Source organism: Pelophylax lessonae (genome assembly GCF_965119305.1).
Source record: "Pelophylax lessonae genome assembly, chromosome: 3".
NCBI classification, from domain to species: domain Eukaryota; kingdom Metazoa; phylum Chordata; class Amphibia; order Anura; family Ranidae; genus Pelophylax; species Pelophylax lessonae.
The window spans coordinates 351,563,397-351,586,691 of record NC_138770.1 but is presented as its reverse complement, the minus strand read 5'-3'; the positions used below and the strand labels follow the sequence as shown (position 1 = coordinate 351,586,691).

Sequence of the window (23,295 nt, the reverse complement as noted above, 5' to 3'; positions counted from 1 at the left end):
GAGCCGCCAATTCAGACACTCTGCGAGCAGATGTGATCGCCACTAGAAAGGCAACTTTCTGTGACAACACAGGCAGAGGGATCTCTCTGATGTTATCAAAGGGAGGTCATTGTAAAATGGACAGAACCAGATTCAGGTCCCAGGGAGATAAGGGAGCCTTCCTCGGGGGAGCCAGATGATGCACCCCCTGAATAAAAATGCGAATTAAGGAATTAGATGCCAAAGGGCACTGAAAAAGAATGGCCAAGGCCGACAATTGGCCTTTGATCATGGTCAGTGCCAGGCGTTGATCCACCTTAAGTCTGTAGGAAGGACAAAACCCTCGCCACTGAAAAGGAGCGGGGGTGAAGACCTTGTGACTCACACCAGGCAAAATATGCCCTCCAGGTGCGATGATAAATCTTCCCAGAGGAAGCTTTTCTAGCTTTTAGCAAGGTAGGAATGGCAGCCGACGGGGTACCCCTGTCTCTCAAGACTTGGATTCAACAGCCAAGCTGTCAAAGCCAGTGACTGTAAAGCAGGATGGAAGATCGGTCCCTGAGACAGAAGATTGTTTCATAGTGGAAGCTGCCAGGGAGGCTCGACAACCATCTGCATAATGTCCACGTACAAAGACCGACGCGGCCAGTCTGGAGCTACCAGAATCACCAGCATCCATTCTGAGGCTAACCTGCGGAGGAACCTGGACAACATTTGAATCGGAGGAAAGGCATATATCAGCCGATACCACGGCACCACTAACGCGTCCGAGGCGTCCGCCAGAGGATCGCGAGATCGAGCCACACATCTTTCCACTTGTTGACGGGATGTGAACAGATCCACGTCCAGAGACCCCTACCGGATACACAGAAGGTGAAACACCTCCGGGTGTAAGGACCATTCCAGGGTCCAGGGTCTGGTAACTCAGATACTCCACCTGACAGTTTTCCACACCTGGAATGTAGTCGGCCGAAATCGCCGGAACATGCGATTCGGCCCAAGACAGAATCTCGGCCACTTCCCTGGCCGCCCGGGCATTCCTGGTGGCCCCCTGATGATTGATGTACACCACCGCTGTGGCATTGTCCATCTGCACTCATACAGGGCAGCCCTGAATCCGAGCCAACCAACGGAACAAACAGCTTGATTGCCTGGAGCTCCAGGACATTGATCGGTAGGGAGAACTCCTCCACTGACCACGTCCCCTAGGCACAAATCGTGCCCAGAACTCCACCCCAGCCCGACAGGCTGACATCCGTGGAGAGCCCCGTCCACAATAACTCCCAGAAGGACTTGCCTTGTGTCAGAATCGGTGACTGGAGCCTCCACAAAAGATCCGATCTCACCTGGTGGCTTAGAGAAATCCTTCTGTCCAAGACTGAGGATGCCTGTCCCACCTGGTAAGGATCTCTGCCCCGTAGCAGAGCCAACACAGGAGCCAAAACCTTGGTGAACAACCTTAGAGCCGAAGCGAGACCGAAGGGCAATGCCAGGAACTGGTAATGCTCCTCTGCGATTGTGAAGCGGAGATACCGCTGATGACCCTCGTAAAAAGGGATGTGCAGATATGCATCTTTTAGGTCGATAGAGGCCATGAATTCCTCTGGACTCAGAGATGCCACCACCGACCAGATGGATTCCATCCGGAACTTCTGTACCCACACAATGCGGTTCAGTAACTTTAGGTCCAAAATCGGACGCACCTTGCCCTCTTTTCTGGGCACTGTGAACAGATTGGAGTAAAACCCCCGAAACCTGTCCCGCGGAGGGACCGGCATGATGACCCCTTGAGCGAGAAGATCTTGAACCGCCCGTTGTAGATCCTGGAAACGATCAGGATTTAGATGGAGATTTGATGGAAATAATCGGTCTGCGGGACGCTGACACTAGGCAGCAAAGAACTGGATTAGAGTGGTACTGGCTGGAGGATATAGGCCAGAGGGACGGCCCCCTGTGGGTGTGTCTATATGTTAATGTTTGTTGTATTATAAAAATGACTGCCTAGCTTGCTCCTGCCGAGAAGGCCAATACCCAATCGTGAAGACTGTATGAATGGGCGGCGACTGTCAGAGGACGTAAGAGAAAATGTGTTTTTATGTTATACTTTGGCCACTTCCTCTGCCCAGGATGTCCTGGACCTGCCCCAGCCAGTGACTGGACAGTGAAAGAAAAATTAGCATAGTGATCAGCTCATCTCTCGGTTATCATTGCTTGAACTTTCCATCAGCATTTTTCTTGTTAAAGCATTAAATGATTGGCTCCTTGTACTGCCTTCTTCCACTCACACTCTAGCCCCGCTTTAGGTCAAAATTAGGTGCTTACATGATTTGCCCTTAAAATGTAAAGTTGAACGCCAAGTAAGGTAGAAAATCTTCTAAAACCCCCCTTTCCAAGCAAGAAAAAGATGTTCGCACATACATGGCTTCTTTATTGAAATCATTCAAGTGCCATCCCATGCCATCACACTGCTCTCTTCCAAATCTAGCAGCAGAAGTGAGTGGTAGGAGTCAGCAGGGCATCCTAAAGCCCCATACACACGCACAGATTGTTGGCCGTAAATTGTCGGCCAACGTCCGATCTGCCGATTGTAGGCTTGTTAGCATGATGCTTCCGACAACCAACTGCGAATTTTCGGCCGAAAAAAATCTGGCGTGCATGCTATAAAATTTTTGTTGGCCAACAACAGAACGGCCGATTATTCCTCAGTCAGTACAGATTTCGGCAGACAAAAATCAGATGAGCAAGACTGGGCATGCTCAGAGAAGAAAAAACACACGGAAAGTCAACCATCACATGACATCACTTCTGAAGTTGGTTTTTGTTGGCCAACAAAAGTCCAGTGCAAGTCTAGAGCACATTTCAACCAACAAACAACACTGGACAAAAGACGGCCGATCGGTCGGCCAACAATCTGTGCGTGTGTACGGGGCTTAAGTGTCTTCCTGTTCATCTAAGTACGGCCCTGCCAGATTAGCGTTACAACTTTTGAGGGAGGTGCCCGGTCATCACTGTAGTCCAGTCAATGGTCTCAAATCTTGTGCTTCTCCAGTCAGACTCCAGAACATTCAGAAGTTTCCCCCATTCAGTTCACAGTAGGTCTGACTACCCTTTTCTCCACAAAACCAACACTTTAAAGGCATAGTGCACATTTTGCAAAAAGATAAAAAAAGTGAACATATTGATTAATGAAAAAGAGTACATTAATATAAGTAGTTCAGCGCTCCATCAAAGGCAGTAAAGTAATGATCTGGCAGAAATCAAAGCCTGCCTCTCTCCACCTTCTCCGGATATTAACTGCAAAGTATTAAAAAAAAAAAAAAAGCAGACATTGATTTTTGCCAAATTGCTATTCTGGACAAGGCTGCCAGCTTCCATACTGATATGCAACAGCCAGCTACAAACGCTGCACACTTTGTCAGAGCATAAAAGTAGCAATCTAACCGAAAATAGCATTTGAATCTGATGAATCAGTCTGCGTTTGTCCCCCTGCTCAACCGCTGCAGCCACCAGGATCGTGTGTAAAACTGACTGCTTGTCAGGTGGATGCATTCGGGCGGCAGCGCTGCGGCTCGATTGCCTCCACACACCCCCCCTTGTATCGGCAACCCCTCCCCCCAGCATTCACGCCCCCGCTATGCATTCCGCGGGCTCCTCTTGCCCATCTGTGGGACAAGGACCGACATAGCAGGTAGAGGGAAGGAAGAAAAGCTGACAAGTCCGCTCTCCTCCCCTTCTTGCTGTAACCCAGAAAGTGGTGTGTATTACATCACTTTCAGGTCAGCCTCTCAATGCCCCTAGCTAGCATAGCTGGGAAGGGATCCCTGCATGTCTCATTACAGAGAACCTGTCACTTTAAAATCAACACTTTTTGTGTACTTTTTTGTGATGTAAAAAAAAAAAAAAAAGATAGGCAAAAAAAAAAATGTTTATATAGATATACTGTATATTTTTTTTTTTGGCAACAAAAAAAAAATAATAAAATAAAATACAAGTTACACCCAAGCAACTAAAATCCCCCCCCCCCACATATACGCATGTACGAATGTAAATGCACGCGTCTGGGGCGCCTATACGTCAAAATGTCCATCTAGTTACTCGTTTCATATTTCCACGCACATCAGAGTGAGAGCAATAATTTTAGCACAAGACCTCCTCCATAACACTAAACTGATGACCTATAGGGGGTCTCCTATAGAAAATAGATGGTACTGAAGTTTGTCGCCATTTTACGGGTGCACACAAATTTAAAGTTGACATGTTGGGTATCTATTTACTTGGTGCCAGCACGTCTTTTATATTTTACCAAAAAATTGGGCAGTTTTTGCTTTTGTTTGCCCTAAAATTCACTTTAATGAGATTTTTACTGATATCTGCAGTAATATCAAGTGACATCAAAAACTAGAATTACCACTATTTTATTCTCTAGGGTGTCTACTTTCAGAAAATATATGTTATTCTTTAACCACTTGCCGGCCATATACTGTACATATTCAGCAGCAAAGCGGTTCCCCTGTGCAGAATCATGTACCTGTACAGTGATTCTGCACTTCCAGGTCTGGGGTGCGCACGCGCGCAGCTGGCGACCCGTCCCCGCTCTGTCCAATCCGATGGGAACTGTCGATCGTTTGGGCGGCAGGCAGAACAGCGATCTGCCTATGTAAACAAGGCAGATCGCCGTTCTGTGGCAAGGGAAGACTGTTATCCTGTATAAGCAGGAAGCTAAGCAGGAACACTGACCTCTGCCTTTCCACAGTACCAGCACCTCCCACACAGTTATTAAATCACTCCCTAAGAATATTTTTACCCCTTTGATCGCCCGTTAACTCCTTCCTGCCCATGTCACTTGTACAGTAACAATGCATATTTTGTAGGCACTGATCACTGTAATATTGTCACTGGTCCCCAAAAAGTGTCACTTCGGGTCTGATTTGTCCACCTTAAATTTGCAGTCCTGCTATAAGTCGCTGACTGCTGCCATTACGAGTTAAAAAAAAAAAAAATTCCATAAGTCTATCCCATAGTTTGTAGATGCTAAGACTTTTATGCTTTTTGGAATTTTTTTTATTTTTTTTTACCAAAAACATGTAGTAGAATACATACTGTCCTACATTGATAATAAAATTTGATTATTTTTATTGGATGTTTTATAGCAGAAAGAAATATTTTTTTCAAAATGGTCAGCCTTTTATTGTGAATAAGTCCCAGATGTGCACAGTTTAGGAAATATTTTAGTGAGTAGCAACCGGTGACATCATCAGCATTTACGCTCTGATGGAACGGCATGTCCGTGCTGTTCCTTCAGAGCTTTGTCCAGTGGACGATACTCCAGTGCACAGCCTGCCCATTAAAGCAGCTGCAGCCCGCAAACCTGGAAGGAAGACAGGGTGAAGAGGGAAGCCTCTGCAGCAGTGACAGTGCGCCGCTGAAGGGCTTAATTTCAAGGTAAGTCTTTCGTAATGTGAGCAAATTAGGACAATGCCTTGCAGATGGAAACTTTTTTTTTTCTTTAACAGATTACTACCAATTTAAGGAAACAAATTAAAAATCGACCATAGATAAAGTCCTTCCCCATCTGCTCCTGAGAATCAGGATAACATTGAAAACAAGATACAGTTTCAATGGGCTGCCCCACTATATAAATCTCATGCATCGGGGTTATTCCTAAAGAAGTTGTAAAGCCCCCCCAAAAAAAAAAAAAAAAAACCCTGTAAGACAAAGGAATAAAGAAATATTTACCTTAGAACGAAGCCCCCCACAGTGCCGCCCGCTCAGAAGAGACACGGCCGACATGTTTGGCCGTCCTGCTTCCTGGCTCGTGTCCTCCGGCCATCTGATTGGCATGCGTGCAGAAGCCCCCGTTCACGGCACAGGGCTCTGAAGGAACGGCTCGGGTGGCTGTTCTTTCAGAGCGCATGCGCCAAAGAAGTCATCGGCTGCATTAAAAGTAAATATTTCCTAAACGGTTCAAGTTTAGGAGATATTTACAGTAGCTATAGGTAAGCCTTATTAAAGGTATATCTATAGGTACAAGTTATAAGACAGGGTTCACAATCTCTTTAACTGCAAAACTTGACATATATACCCAACACCACAGAATTATGCATTTAATAACTTCAGGCTGGTAAACATTGTTTAGGGAAATATTGCAATCAGTACTTACCTGCACTCCAGCGCTGCAAAGTCTGCCAGCTCCCTTGCTGTTGCTGACATCTTTATCTGCTCTTCTTTTGGGTTAGGCATCTTTAGCCAACATTACTGGCTACCCTAGGATAATGGTAATCCCACGCACATAAAGGGAGACTTCTCTATTACACCAAGTACGTACCAAAAGTATAAAAACCCTTACCTTCCAGCTGTACCTTGATGACATCTAAACAAAACTGTAGAGATAAAAAAAAAATCACCCAGTTAAACAGTATAAAGCTCTGCAATGGGATAAAACTCTTGTCATGTTTAGGGGAAAAAAGAAAAAGGGCATATTTATTACACAGATTGACATTTTCTAACTGGTACATTAGACTTACATCATCAGTTCTAGAAACAGATTTGTATGACCAGAATAACGGAATTTTTGTAAAATCTTACCGTAAAATTCCTTTCTCCGACTCCTCCGACAGTCGCCGCCACTTCATAATCTTCACTAATCGGGTAATTGACCTTTTCTCCGCAGGAGTAGCTAGGCAACAAGATTTGTTAATATCAAAGATTTTAGCATATCACACCCCTAGGGGGTGGTCCCCTCAGTCAATACCTCCCTGCTTCCTGCATTCTCAACTCAGTTTCAGTAGCATAGCAGTAGAGTACATAAACAAACCCCAAAAGAGGGGCGGGGGCGGCGACTGTCGGAGGACTCAGAGAAAGGAATTTTACGGTAAGATTTTACAAAAATTCAGTTTTCTCTTACGTCCTCCGACAGTCGCCGCCACTTCATAATCTTCACTAATGGGGACGTCCCAGAGCAGTGTAGACATGAGGGGTGGGAAAAACGCAGCCGCGCCTAAAGCAACGCAGTACCCACAGCAGAAAAAAGAACCTTACCAAAGTAAGAGAACCAACTGGGCAACAGGAAAAACGTGCTCAACAGGAGCAACAACCCAGGAAGAACAAGTAACCTAGGGGTAAAAACACCCCAACAGCCAAGGACCCAAACAAGGGACCCTAAGGCACTGCCGCACTAAGAACTTTACGGCCAATGGAAGCATCTGCCGATGCCTGAACATCCACCTTGTAAAATTTTGAGAAGGTGTGAACGGACGACCAAGTCGCCGCCTTATACACCTGGGCCACAGAAGCCTGATGACGATAGGCCCAAGACGTACTCAGAGACCTGGTAGAGTGCGCCTTCACAGGGAAAGGAGGAACCTTCCCCTTCAAAGCATAGGCCTGCACAATGGTCTGTTTGATCCATTTGGCGATGGTCGCAGCCGACGCCGCCATGCCCTTCCGAGGACAAATAGAGAATCCGACTTGCGAAAGGATTTCGTCGATGACAGGTAAACTCTGATCGCCCGGACAACATCCAAGGGATGCAAAGCCACCTCCTTTGGATGCTTAGGCTTCGCGCAAAGCGAAGGTAAGACAATGTCCTCATTGAGGTGAAAGTCCGAGATCCTTTTCGGAAGAAAAGAAGGGTTAGGTCGTAAGACCACCTTATCCAAGTGAATCACCAAGTAGGGAGAGCTGCAGGACAAGGCCGCCAGCTCCGATACCCTGCGAGCCGAAGTGATCGCCACCAAAAAGGCAACCTTCTTGGACAACAGAGACAACGAGATCTCCCTGATCTTCTCAAAGGGAGCATGCTGCAACACGGACAGAACAAGGTTCAAGTCCCATGGAGGTAAAGGGTCCCTCCGAGGAGGGGCCAAGTGTCGCACCCCTTGAACAAAGGTGCTAACCAAAGAATTAGACGCCACAGGGCGTTGAAAGAGAACGGCCAGCACAAAAATCTGACCCTTAATCGTGGCCACCGCCAAACGCTGGTCCACGCCCGTTTGAAGGAAAGCCAACACTCTCGATACCGAGTACGAGCGAGGGGAATACCCCCTGGACTCACACCAGGCAAAATACGCCTTCCAAGTACGGTAGTAAATCTTCCCCGAAGAGGCTTTTCTAGCCTTGATCAAAGTGGGAATGACCTCAGGGGAGAGACCCCTATCCTTCAGGACCAGGCTTTCAAACAGCCAGGCCGTTAAAGCCAGCGACTGTAAAGCAGGATGGAAGATCGGTCCTTGAGACAGGAGATCTTCTCGAAGAGGCAGACGCCACGGAGCGTCGACCGCCAGATTCACGAGGTCTGCGTACCAAGACCGGCGAGGCCAGTCTGGCGCCACCAGATTCACCGTGTGCGGTTCCGAGGCCAACCTGCGAAGGAGCCTGGACAGCAGCTGAATCGGTGGAAAGGCATACATCAGACGATACTGATGCCAGGGCGCCACTAACGCCTCTGAGGCGTCTGCCTGAGGATCGCGCGTCCTTGCCACGAACCTTTCCACCTTGTTATTTAGACGAGACGCGAACAGGTCCACATCTGGGGAACCCCACTTCGCACACAACATCTGAAAGACATCCGGGTGAAGGGACCATTCCCCCTGGTCCAGGGTCTGGCGACTCAGATAATCCGCCTGCCAGTTCTCCACCCCCGGAATGTGAACTGCAGATATCGCCGGGACGTGCGTCTCAGCCCAAGCCAGAATGTCGGCTACTTCCCGAGCCGCTTGGGCACTCCTGGTGCCCCCTTGGTGGTTGATGTAGGCCACCGCTGTGGCATTGTCCGTCTGCACCCGAACCGGACGGCCCTGAAGCCTGTCCGTCTAACGCAGAAGGCAGAGAGTTATCGCTCGCAATTCCAGAATGTTGATCGGAAGGGAGGATTCCTCCTCCGACCAAGTTCCCTGGGCGGACAGAACGCCCAGAACACCACCCCAGCCCGACAGGCTGGCATCCGTGGTGATCACCGTCCATGACAAAGGACGAAAGGACTTGCCCCCCAACACCGCCGGGGACTGGAGCCACCACAAAAGACCCCTTCGGGTGAGGCGGCTCAACGAAATCCGCAGATCCAGAGATTGCGGACACCCGTCCCACTTGGCCAGGATCTCCGCCTGAAGATCCCGCGTGTGAAACTGGGCGAAGGGAATCGCCTCGAAAGCCGAGACCATCAATCCCAGACACCTCATACACGTCCGGAGGGACGAGCACTGATTGTCCCTGAGGGACCTGACTGCGTCCTGAAGTGTCCGGAGTTTGTCTTCCGGCAGGAAGACTTCGCTTGAACAGAGTCCAGGATCATCCCCAGGTAGGAAAGACGACCTGACGGACACAGCGTTGACTTTGGAAAATTTATCGTCCAACCGAACTCCTGCAGAGTCTGCATCGTGATGGACAGGTCGTTCACCAGGCCCTGACTGGTCGCAGACCGAATCAAGATATCGTCCAGATACCCCAAGACAGAGATGCCCTGGGCCCTCAATAAAGCCAGGACCGGCGCAAGCACCTTGGTGAAAACCCGCGGAGCCGAAGCGAGACCAAAGGGTAAAGCCACGAATTGGTAATGATCCTCCGCAATGGCGAATCGAAGGTACCTCTGGTGACCCTCGAAAACGGGGATGTGAAGGTACGCATCCTTCAAGTCGATGGAGGCCATGAATTCCCCCGGAACCAGGGCAGCCACCACCGAGCGCAAGGATTCCATGCGGAACTTGCGAACCCGCACAAAGCGGTTCAGAGCTTTTAAGTCCAAAATCGGACGTACCTTGCCCTCCTTTCTGGGCACAGTGAACAGATTGGAATAGAACCCCCGAAATCTGTCCCGATGAGGCACCGGAACCACCACTCCTTGGGCCCGCAGGTCCCGCACCGCCAGGTGCAGATCCTGCAAGCGCTCCGGAGACAGCTGAAGATTTGAGGGAAAAAATCTGCTCGTCGGCCGAGAAACTCGATCTTGTATCCAGATTGAACGATTTCCTGAACCCACCTGTCCCGAATGCGGGCCAGCCAGGGTTAAAGAAAACCGAGCAAACGTCCCCCCACCCCAGAACCGGGTGAGGGCGCCCCTTCAGGCCGAATTGGTATGGGCAGCGGACCCGGACTGGCCGGACTTCTGCTTACCTGCCCACGGCTTCTTCTGGGAGCCTTGGCCCTTGAAGGGCTTGCCCTTATATTGCGACCGAAAGGCACGAAAGGACCCCTGAGAGGGCCTAAACGAGGTATTCTTCTTACCGCGAACAAACTTATTCTTGTGAGTTTGGGGTAAGAGAGTGCTCTTACCCCCGGAAATTCCCTTTATCAGAGTATCCAAAGACTCGCCAAAAAGGCGAGATCCCGCGTAGGGCAAATTAGCTAAAGTCTTGCGAGATGATTGGTCAACCGACCAACATTTCAGCCATATCAGGCGACGGTTCAATACCACCACACTTGAGAGGCGTGCAGCCAAAAGGGACTAAATCCAAGTCCGCATCACACAAATACATGACACCCTGATGAATTTGATCCACCATAGCCAAAGTTGTCGGTGGAGCAGAGTCAGCCACCAGGGTGCGCCTGAGCACCTGCGCCCAATCCGCAATAGCCTGGGCTGCCAAAATGGAAGCAAAAATAGGCTTCAGCATAGAACCAGCAACCGTATAAGTATGACGGGCTAGAGACTCCAATCTCCTGTCCGTAGGGTCCCGGAACACCGGGGTATCCTCAGCAGGAATCGCAGTAGATTTATTCAAAACCGCCACCGCGTGATCCACCTTTTCTAGCCGGCACACACCAACGCTCATCAGTGGTGGGTGTAAAGGGATAACGCAGCTTGAACTTACTTGGCACAGTAAAGGGCTTCTTTAAATTGCGGCATTGCTCATCAACAGCGCGCTGAAATTCCGCAGGGCAGGGAAAAACCTGCGCTATTTGCGTTTCCTTTGCGTCCCATAAGAGGACATCAAAGCAGGAGGACACGTTTCATCCTGCAAACGCAGTGTTTTCTTGATAGAAGCAACCAACTCATCCATGAGTGCAAGCTCTTCAGGCGAGCCAGGGGGAGAATTATCAACCCCTTCTACCGCAGCCTCCCCCTCAGACCCCCCAAGGTCCAGAGATGAGCGAGACCCTGAGAAGGGCACTCCAGCCATAGCAGCACCATCGCCCTCTGAATCAGAGGAAATAGACAATCTGGGCCGTTTTGCGGATCGATCAGCCATTAGCATCTGCACCTGAGAAGCCAAGTTTGCCACCATAGCAGCCAGATCAGCCCCCTCGGGGGATGCAGCAGCCCCTTGGCCCCCCACCAAGGTGGGAGGAAACTTGCAATCCTGAGAATCCATGCCCCAGCAATAATTGAAAGAGGAGGGATGCCCCTTTAAGACCAAGGCGAGCGTAGCCCACCGCATACTACCGTATGCACCGACCCCCACAGGGATAAGGACACTGAGCAAGGAAATACAGGGAAAGGAAAAGGTAAAAACCTGGAGAGACCACACAGGCTGCTGCCACCGATCGCTGTTCCAGAGCAAAAGGAAGTGATGCAATGACTGACCGCCCTATAAAGCCTATGCAGGCTACACAAACATGGCCGCTCGGCCGAGGCATTTCAGGCAATGAGAAAATGGCGCCGACATGTGGCTGTACGATCGATCATCTCCAAAATGGCAGCGTTTGGCGCCAAAACACCGCGCCGTACCACACAGGGCCGGTCACCATAATTTGCCGCAAAAAAATGGCGGGCCACAGTAGCGGCCGCCGCACAGCATGTCCAAGCCCAGTCTGCCCCATACTCTCACATAGCAGAGCGGGAGAGCCCCCCCCCCCCCCGCAGCCCACAGAAAAGCAGCTATTCCACACAGGAATCTGACAGGGAGCTCAGCACTTACACAGACATGCAGGGTCACACAGTCACAGACTGACACCCAAAAACAGACAGGTCCCCACATAGAATTGCACTTACCAGTCCGGATGGCGTGGGGAGCCTTCTCCAGCGACCAAACCGCTGCACTGATGACAGGGAGTGTCGCAGCCAGGAAGCAGTGGAACTGCGGTGCGAAACCGCAAATGGCGTCCGGTGAGGTAGCCACCTCACAGGCAGCATCCCTGCAGCGAACAGGGATGGGTCGTTCAATATGCCAGGAAAACCTGAGCTGAACGCTCGATGGCAGGCTGGGAAGCCCCTGGCTCTCAGCCCTGGGATCCAGGGCGGCCAGACCGAGACCCAGCTCCGCATGATCATCTTCATCCGAAGAAACTAAACTAATGCTGAGAAAAAGAACAGCTAAGTAAAAGAAAGAAAATAATACTCCAAATAAAATCAAAAAGAGGATAGAAGGCTGAGACTGAAAGCCCCAGCACAGGATCAGCCAGCTACTCCTAAGCTAGGCATTAGAAACTGAGTTGAGAATGCAGGAAGCAGGGAGGTATTGACTGAGGGGACCACCCCCTAGGGGTGTGATATGCTAAAAGCTTTGATATTAACAAATCTTGTTGCCTAGCTACTCCTGCGGAGCAAAGGTCAATTACCCCATTAGTGAAGATTATGAAGTGGCGGCGACTGTCGGAGGACGTAAGAGAAAAACGGAATTTTTGTAAAATCTTACCTGTAAAATTCCTTTCTCTGAGTCCTCCGACAGTCGCCGCCTCTTCATATTCGTCACATATGGGGTATTAGACTTTGCTCCGAAGGAGTAGCTAGGCAACAGAATATGTTAACAATAAAGCTTTAACATATCCCACCCTCAAGGGGTGGTCCCCTCAGTCAATACCCTCCTACTTCCTGCAACCATATCTCAGTTTTAGTGGAATAGCAGTAGAGTATACATTCAAACCCCAAAAGAGGGGCGGGGGCGGCGACTGTCGGAGGACTCAGAGAAAGGAATTTTACAGGTAAGATTTTACAAAAATTCCGTTTTCTCTTACGTCCTCCGACAGTCGCCGCCTCTTCATATTCGTCACATATGGGGACGTCCCAAAGCAGTGCAAACATGAGGGGTGGGAAACGCATCCGCGCCGAAAGGCAACGCAGTCTCCACATCAAAGAAAGGAACCTTACCAAAGGAAGGAAACCAGCTGGGCAACAGCAAAAATAAGTGCTCAACAGGAGCAACAACCCAGGAAAAGACAAAAAAACCAGGGGATACAAAAAACTATCCCAACAGCCAGGAGTCCCCAACAAGGGACCCTATGGAACAGCCGCACTAAGAACCTTGCGGCCAAAGGAAGCATCCGCCGATGCCTGAACATCTACTTTGTAGAATTTTGTGAAAGTGTGCACAGTCGACCAAGTCGCCGCCTTACACACCTGGGCTACAGAAGCCCCATGACGGCAGGCCCAAGACGTACTCAGAGATCTAGTAGAGTGCGCCTTCACAGGTACAGGGGGAACCTTCCCCTGCAAAGCATAGGCCTGTTCAATGGTCTGCCTGATCCATTTGGCGATGGTAGAGGCCGAAGCCGCCATGCCCTTCCGAGGACCCTCCGGAAGAACAAACAAGGAGTCCGTCCTACGAAAAGACTCAGTCGATTTAAGGTAAACCCTTATCGCCCGAACAACATCCAGAGAGTGCAATCTCACCTCCTTTGGATGTTTAGGCTTCGTGCACAACGAAGGCAAAACAATATCCTCGTTAAGATGGAATTCCGAAACTCGTTTCGGCAGAAAAGAAGGATTAGGTCGCAAGACCACCTTATCCAAATGAACAACCAGGTACGGAGACTTGCAGGACAAAGCCGCCAGTTCCGACACTCTGCGAGCCGAAGTGATCGCCACCAAAAAGGCGACCTTTTTGGACAACATAGACAACGAGATCTCCCTGATCTGTTCAAAAGGAGCACGTTGTAAACACAGATAGAACGAGATTCAAGTCCCAAGGGGGCAAAGGATCCCTCCTAGGAGGAACCAGATGCCGCACACCCTGAATAAAAGTGCCAACCAAGGAGTTGGAAGCCACGGGACGTTGAAACAGAGCGGCCAGCGCAGACACCTGACCCTTTATCGTAGCCAGCGCCAAACGCTGATCGACACCCATCTGAAGGAAAGACAGCATACGGGAAACCGAGTACGTGCGGGGTGAAAACCCCCTGGACTCACACCAGGCAAAATAGGCCTTCCAAGTACGGTAATAAACCTTCCCCGAGGAAGACTTCCTCGCGTTGATCAAAGTATGAACGACCTCTGGAGAGAGACCCTTCTCCTTCAGGACCTCGGTCTCAACAGCCAGGCCGTCAAAGCCAGCGACTGTAAAGCAGGATGGTAAATCGGTCCTTGAGACAGTAGATCGTCTCGAAGAGGCAGACGCCAAGGGGCGTCGACCGCCAGATTCACGAGGTCTGCGTACCAGGACCGGCGAGGCCAGTCCGGTGCCACAAGAATCACCGTGCTGCGTTCCGAGTGTAACCTGCGAAGGAACCTGGACAGCAACTGAATCGGTGGAAACGCGTACATCAGCCTGTACTGATGCCACGGGGCCACTAACGCGTCCGACGCGTCTGCCCGAGGGTCGCGCGTCCTTGCCACGAACCTCTTCACCTTGTAGTTGAGGCGAGACGCGAACAGGTCCACATCTGGAAGACCCCACTTCGCGCACAACATCTGGAAGACAGCCGGGTGGAGAGACCATTCCCCCTGATCCAGGGTCTGGCGACTCAGATAGTCCGCCTGCCAGTTCTCCACTCCCGGAATGTGAACCGCCGTTATCGCCGGGACATGAGTCTCGGCCCAAGACAGAATGTCGGCCACTTCTCGAGCCGCTCGGGCACTCCTGGTGCCCCCTTGGTGGTTGATGTAGGCCACCGCCGTGGCATTGTCCGTCTGCACCCGAACCGGGCAGCCCTGCAGCCGGTCCGTCCAGCGATGAAGACAGAGCCTTATCGCACGCAATTCCAGAATGTTGATCGGGAGGGAAGACTCCCCCTCCGACCAGGTCCCCTGGGCGGACAGAACGCCCAGAACACCACCCCAGCCCGACAGGCTGGCATCCGTGGTGATTATCGTCCACGAGATCGGACGAAACGACTTGCCCCCGGACACCAACGGGGACTGGAGCCACCACAGAAGGTTTTCCCTGGTGCGATGACTCAACGAGATCTGAAGATCCAGAGATTGAGGTCGCCCGTCCCACTTGGACAGGATCTCCGCTTGGAGACCCCGCGTGTGAAACTGCGCGAAAGGAATCGCCTCGAAGGCCGAGACCATCAATCCCAGACATCTCATACACGTCCCCAGAGACGAGTGTGGAACGTCCCTGAGGGACCTGACTTCCTCCTGAAGAGTCCTGAGTTTGTCTTCCGGCAGGAAGACCTTCGCCTGCACCGAGTCCAGTATCATTCCCAGATAGGGGAGACGAACCGACGGACTCAGTGTCGACTTTGGAACATTTATCGTCCAACCAAACTCCTGCAGAGTTTGCATTGTGACAGACAGGTCCTTCTCCAGACCCTGTCTGGTCGCAGACCGAACCAGAATGTCGTCCAGATACCCCAGGACAGAAATGCCCTGGGCCCTCAATAATGCCAGAACCGGTGCAAGCACCTTGGTGAAGGCCCGCGGAGCCGAGGCGAGACCAAAGGGCAACGCCACGAACTGGTAGTGATCCTCCGCAATGGCAAATCGAAGGTATCTCTGATGACCCTCGAATATGGGGATGTGAAGGTACGCATCCTTCAAATCGATGGAGGCCATGAATTCCCCCGGAACCAGGGCAGCCACCACCGAGCGCAGGGATTCCATGCGGAACTTGCGAACCCGCACAGAGCGGTTCAGAGCCTTCAAGTCCAGAATCGGACGAACCTTGCCCTCCTTCCTGGGCACGGTGAACAGATTGGAATAAAACCCCCGAAATCTGTCCCGATGAGGCACCGGAACCACCACTCCCTGAGCCCTCAGGTCCCGCACCGCCAGGTGCAGATCCCGCAGTCGCTCTGGAGATAGTTGAAGATTTGAGGGAAAAAATCTGCTCTCCGGCCGAGAGAGAAACTCGATCTTGTAACCAGATCGAACGATTTCCAGAACCCATCTGTCCCGCACACGGGCCAACCAGGGCTGAAGAAAACCGAGCAAGCGTCCCCCCACCCCAAAACCGGGTGAGGGCGCCCCTTCAGGCCGAACTGTTATGGGCAGCAGGTCCGGATTGGCCGGACTTCTGTTTCCCAGACCAGGGCTTCTTCTGAGAGCCTTGGCCTTTGAACGGTTTGCCCTTGTAGTGCGGCCGAAAGGCACGAAAGGACCCCTGAGGGGGCCGAAAATTTGCATGCTTCTTCCCAGAAGCCCCCTTAGCCTTGGGGAAATGGGGCAAGAGAGTGCTCTTACCCCCGGTGATCCCCTTAATCAACACATCCAGGGACTCCCCAAAAAGGCGAGACCCATCATAAGGTAGATTGGCTAAGGTCTTACGTGAAGATTGGTCCACCGACCAACATTTCAACCAAACCAGGCGGCGAGACAACACCGCCACGCTGTGCACACGTGCAGCCAACGGAATCAGGTCCAGGTCCGCATCACACAGATACATGACACCCTGGTGGATCTGATCCACCATATCCAGGGTCGCCGCCGAGGCCGAATCGGCCACTAGGACGCGCCTAAGCATCTGCGTCCAACTTGCGATCGCCTGGGCCGCCATGAGAGAAGCAAACAGAGCCTTAAGCATAGAGCCCGTAACAGAATAAGTATGACGGGCAAGAGACTCCAGTCTCCTATCCGTGGCATCACGGAAAACAGGGGAACCCTCTGCAGGAATCGCAGTGGCTTTGTTCAAAACCGCAATTGCATGATCCACTGGCGGAGGCACACACCACCGTTCATCAGTGGCAGGCGAGAAAGGATAACGCAGCTTGAATTTACTTGGTACCGCAAAAGGCTTGCGCAGATCGCGCCATTGATCCTTAACAGCGCGCTGAAAATCAGCATTGCAGGGAAAAACCTGCGGCGTCCTGCGTTTTCTCTGCGTCCCATAAGCCGCCAAAGCAGCGGGGGGACACACTTCGTCCTGCAAACGTAGCGTCTGCTTAATGGAAGCAATCAACTCATCCATGATTGCAAGCTCTTCAGGCGAGCCAGGGGGAGAATTATCAACCCCCTCAACTTCAGCCTCTACCTCAGACCCCACTAGATCAAGAGAGGAGCGGGACCCCGATAGGGGGGTCCCTGCCAGAACAGCCCAATCACCTTCACCCTCAGAATCAGAGGACAGAGCAACTCTGGGCCGTTTAGTAGATTGAGCAGCCACCAGCATTTGCACCTGGGCAGCAAGGCCAGCCACAATAGTGGCTAAATCCCCCCCTGGGGGGGAAACAGCGGTCCCCTGGCTTTCCACCAATACTGTGGGAAACTTGCCCTCCTGAGAATCCATTGCCCCTGTAATGCCAGACAACCAAGGGTTAACTGCCCCCTTTTAGCAAGCGCGGCAAGCGCAGCCCACCGCACCACACTCAGGCACAATGAGACCCCCACAGGGAATATACAAACTGAGTACAGGCAATGGATAACAAGAACAGAAGGATAAAACCTGAGGAGACCCCGCTGCTGCCTCGATCGGTGTTCCAGGAGAGAGGAAGTGATGCTGCCAGGGCGCTCTATGTAAGCCTATGGAGGCTACAAGAAACTGGCCGCCGTGCATGTAAACCATGCGGCCGGAGCGGGCGCCGGTAAAATGGCGTCGTTTGGCGCCGAAAACGCCGCTCCACAGTGCATAAAAAACACACACATTACATCCCAATATAAGGATACATGTTAGATCGCCGCAGCGATCGCTGTATATGCCCAAACATGCCAAGAAAAAACATGCCCCACAGCACACAGCACCTCACACTGCCCAGCCTGACACACACAGTGTCATACAGCTCCCCCCCCCCCCCTTGCAGCCCACAGCATGCAGCCGAGAGATAGGGAGACAAGCAGTGTGATTAAAGGCAGGTTACACAGTCCCAGACTGAGACCCCCCCAGACAGACAGGTCCCCACATAAATACACTTACCTCACATGGCGTGGGGAACCCGCACAGGCGAACAAGCCGCTGCACATGAGGCAGGGAGAGTCGCAATTCAAGACGCACATAATGGAGGTTAAGAAACCGCACAGCGTCCGGTGAGGTAGCCACCTCACCAATCATCCCTGCACCGAACAGGGATGGGTCGTTCACTGTGCCAGGAGCGTTACCTGGCTGAACGATCGATGGCAGACTGGGAAGCCACTGACCCACGACCTGCGACCAGGGGGATCAGCCCGAGACCCAGTCCGCATGATCCTCTTCGTCCGAAGAACTAACTAATGCTGACAAAAATAACAGCTAAGTAAAGGTAGAGAGAAAACTCAAACAAAATATTAAAAAGAAGAAAGAGTCTGGGACAAAAAGTCCCAGCACAGAGAGAGCCAGCCACTCCTGACAAGCTAGACATTAAAACTGAGATATGGTTGCAGGAAGTAGGAGGGTATTGACTGAGGGGACCACCCCTTGAGGGTGGGATATGTTAAAGCTTTATTGTTAACATATTCTGTTGCCTAGCTACTCCTTCGGAGCAAAGTCTAATACCCCATATGTGACGAATATGAAGAGGCGGCGACTGTCGGAGGACGTAAGAGAAATAGGATTTTTGCACCCGTGTTTCTTTATGTCCACTGAGGGACAAAAGACAGCCACCTACACATGAACAAGACAGTGTCAAAAAAAAAAAAAAAAATGTACAGCCAAGGATAATCCTTTTCTACTATCAGTATGCCTCCATTTTGTAGCAAATCAGTACTGAGAACATGATCAATTAGAGAGGGGTGGAAAAGGCTATTACAGGAGTACAGAAATCATTTTCTTTCTCCTCCATGGAGGTACAAAATAAATCTTAAACAAAAACTATGGAAAAATACAACAAAATAAGCATTTAACAGCTGCTGGCATAGAAGTTCGACGGACACAGCGCTCCATAAATCATAACTAGTGGGACGTCCAAAAGCAGTCACAATAGGAAAATGAGGGGTGGGGAAAAACCATAACCAGGACACAGGAGCCTTAACCAGATCACAGGAGTCTCATCTGAAAAATAAAGGTTTAAAGAAATAACACCCCTCAAGAGGGAACAGCCCCTCTTAAACAGCCTGCAAAACTTTGCGGCCAAAAGAAGCAGCCACAGAAGCCAAAGTATCTACCTTACAGAATTTTGTAAAGGTATGCACGGACGACCAAGTGGCTGCCTTACAAACTTGTGATATTGAAACCAGATGACGGAAGGCCCAAGAAGCACTCAGCACTAGAGTAGAATGCGCCATGACAGGGAAAGGTAGAACCTGACCTTTAATGGAATAGGCCTGAGTCACCATCTGTCTGATCCATCTGGAGATGGTAGCCGAAGAAGCAGCCAGCCCTTTTCTTGGTCCGTTCGTAACCATAAAAAGCGAGTCTGACCTCCTAAAGGACTCAGTAGCTGCCAGATACACCCGAATCGCAAGATCCACATCCAATGTATGCAAGCAAATTCCTTGGGATGAGCCGGCTTGGGACACAAGGAAGGCAACACAATGTCCTCATTCAAATGGAAGTCAGAGACACCTTTGGGCAGGAATGATGGACAGTAACGAATAACCACTTTATCCCTATTTATCCCTATGGATCTCTGCTAAAGATACAGACTGACATTGCCACATTGAGGGGGTCAATGGATGGAGCTATGTATTGTAAAATATTGGATGAAAACCTTCTTCCCTCTGGTCAGAACACTGAAGATGGATCATGGATGTGTCTTTCAGCATGACAATGCCCAAAAACATACTGCAAAGGCAACAAAGGAGTGGCCTAGTCAGTCTTCAGACCTTAATCCTATTGGAAATGTATGGCGGAATCTTAAACTTCAAGTTGCCAAGCCACAGCCAAGAAAACGTAGGCCCCTTTCACACTTGCCGCTCCGCTGTGTGCGGAGACAGAGCTGTCAAGTCCCCGCTCTTCTCTATGGGGGAATCGGATGAGAACAGACTGCCTGTCCGTTCTCATCCAATCCCATTCGATCCGATCCGCCAGGATGGATGGAAAATAGGGTTTCCATCCGTCCGGATTTGACGGACAGGATTGGATGTCAGCGGACATGTCTCCGCTGACATCCGATGCCCCATAGAGATGCATGGGGCATCTGTTCAGATCCGCCTATAAAACAGATACGCATGTGCGAAAGGGGCCTAAGGATTAGGAGAAGATCTGTAAAGAAGAGTGGACCAAAAACCCTCCTGAGATGTGTGCAAACCTGGTCACCAATTACAAGAAACCTCTCACCTCTGTGCTTGCCAACAAGGGTTTCTCCACCAAGTACTAAGTCATGTTCACCTCTGTGCTTGGCAAGGGTTTCTCCGGGTTTCTCCACCAAGTACTAAGTCATGTTGACCAACTACAAGAAACCTCTTACCTTTGTGCTTGCCAACAAGGGTTTCTCCACCAAGTACTAAGTTATGTTTTGCTTGGGGATCAAATACTTCTTTCACTCACTGAACCTCAATTTATAGCATTTGTTTTAGGTGTTTTTTTTCTGGATTTTTGGGTAATATTCTGCCATCATTTAAAACGCACCTATGATAAAAATTATAGCACCTTCATTTCTTTGTAAGTGGGCAAATGTACAAAATCTGCAGGGGATCAAATACTTTTTCACCCCACTGTATACATCTCCCTCTCTGCTATAGGCCTTCAGTTTAGTAACAAGCAGTGTCAGAAGTATTAAAACTCCATAGAGGGGCGAGTGCGGTGTCCGTCAATGAACTCAGAGAAATGGATTTTACGGTAAGTAAAGTACTATTTTATCATTCGTTCATTGACGGACACAGCTCTCCATTACTCAAAACCATAGGGACGTCCCCAAGCAGTGCCAAACATGAGGGAGGGGGGGGGGGGGACACCAAAAAAAAATCCCTAAAAAAGGTAAAACACAATAGCCAACCAGGTAAACAGGAGATCAACAAAAAAACTAGAGCCCAACATGAATACACCCCCAAAGAGGGAACAGACCCTCTAAACAACAGCAGCATGCAAAACCTTGTGGCCGAAGAAGCATCCGCAGATGCCAAAACATCCACTTTGTAAAATTTAGTGAAAGTGTGCACCAACGACCAAGTGGCCGCCTTGCAAACATTCACCACTGACGCCTGAAGACGGAAGGGCCAAAAATCACTAAGTGCCCGAGTAGAAGGAAAGGAGGAACCTGACCCTTGATAGAATAGGCCTGTGTCACGGTCTATCTGATCCATCTGGAAATTGTCGCAGAAGAAGCGGGCAGCCCTTTTCTTGGCCCGTCCATGATCACAAACAGTGAGTCTGACCTCCGAAAAGACACCATGGCTGCAAAATACACTCAATTTGCCCGAACCCCATCCGGGGCATGCAACGCAACCTCCTAAGGATGTTTGGGCCTGAGACACAGGAAAGGCAACACAATGTCTTCATTCAAATGGAAATCAGAGACTACCTTAGGAAGGAACGACGGACATGGGCGAAGAACCACCTTATCTTTGCGGACCACCAGATAGGGGGTAAGACAGATAACGCCACCAGCTCAGACACCCTGCAAGTAGGGGTAATAGCCACCAAAAAGGCCATCTTCTGGGACAGCGTAAGCAGGGGGGATCTCCCAACATCTCTGGGTTCAGGGACCACTCTCCCAGGTTCAGGTGCTTCTGGCTGGGGAAAACGACCTACCTACACCTGAAATGTACATTGCTAACAAGGCTGGAACATGAAGCTCTGTTAAGTACTGGATCCACTCTCTCTTTCTTATTGTAGAAGACTGAATCTGGATCAGAAATCTCTCCAAAAAGGTGGTCAAACACTGAACAGACAACCAAATCACCTGAAATTTTAGGATGTTTATCAGGAAAAAATTCCATTGATGACAAGGTGCCCAAGAGTCCTACCCAGATCAACAGATTTACATTGGCAATGGGAATCTTCCAGAACACAGGAAGAAAGGGCTTCCCCCAACTTCATAGCTGGGTTCCTGAGCCACAAGGCCTGTCCAGAGATAGGACTAACTAGTCCGACAGCAACAGAACATTGTAGTGTAGATGTCTGGAGTAAAAATGGGTAAAGGGGAGTGCCTCGAAGGAGACTACCATCAGCCCAAAGACTCTCGTGCAGAAGCGGAGAGTCGGACGGTTTTGAAAAAATAATTCAAACCTTAGACCAGAGAATCTGAAGTTTCTCCTGGGGAAGGAAGGCCAATGACTAAGAAGTGTCCAGGACCAGACTCAATTTCTCCAAAAGATGAGTTGATTCCAGAGACAATTTTTGAAGGTTCAGTATCCACCCAAACCTCTAATGTTTGGACAGTTCGAGACCGTGCATGTCAACAGAGCTCTCGCCAATAATTCACTTCGTAGGAGGAAATTCAAGTAGCCCATATTGGGGATGCCACAAAAACAGAACTGGTTAAAACTAACCAGAAACTGATAGGACAACCAAGGTAGAGAAGAAATACAGAAAGGCAATGCCAAAAACTAGTAGGGGCCAAACAGTAAAGCACAGAAAGTGCTGCAATGATGGGCATAAGCAAGTGAACATTTTTGAGGTCCACAGAAGCTAGAAAATCCACCTGGTTGAGGGAGGCAATAACAGGTGGGTTCCATCTTTAACTATTGGACTCAAATTTGAACATTTAGAGCATTGAGATACAAGAGAAAAACACTAGGAACCATTCTGCCATGATTCAGAAGACCCTCTGGAAAGTGGAGGCACACCTTCACGCAAACGGAGGCTGTTTTGAGATTTGGCAAGTTTGGAATGCCAGATTTTGCAAGTGAGCGTAGAAGAGATTAGTGTGCTAAAAAAGTCTAATGCGAGTCCAGTAAATCTTTATTACACATAAAAAGAGATTAAATAAGACAGTCAACATGGCTAAGAAACAAAATGACATAAGAGAACGTAATAAGGATCATCTAAACATATTTATTGAAACACCCAAAAAGGAAATATTATAAATAATTTCATATTATGTGTTACGTTACCTAACTTATAAATTGCGGCAGTAGTCACCAAACTGCGGCCCTTTGCTTGCCTTTAGCCAAATATTGGGGCACTAATATCCCACTAATACAAGACCCCTTTCAGCCAACTGACAACAATGGGGCACCCTATTTCCCCATCGACACCAACAATGGGGCTCTAGTCCTCCCATTGACACCAACCATGGGGCATTATTCCTCCACCTTAATGTGGTAAAAATTACTTCAACTAACGCCAGGAAAACTTCCACTTTCCCTGGCCGCAGTCCAGCTCCCCCTACAGTCTGAAGGACAATAAACTGCCCATTTGTTTAGAAAGATTGGAGATTCTCAAGTTAGGGTGATAACCTAGGGTGGTAGGTAGCAAAATAGGTTAGTATTTA

The 23,295-nt window shown here is 49.9% G+C and overlaps 1 protein-coding gene across 1 annotated transcript in view; it reads right to left on the bottom strand.

The window, feature by feature from the left end:
- Positions 1–23,295, bottom strand: part of SENP6 (SUMO specific peptidase 6) — a gene marked incomplete at its 3' end in the record, with an annotated part of 259,644 nt that overhangs the window by 112,539 nt on the left and 123,810 nt on the right. The window contains 1 exon segment of the mRNA XM_082250891.1: positions 6,326–6,359. Within this exon segment, the coding sequence (XP_082107017.1) occupies positions 6,326–6,359 (34 nt within the window).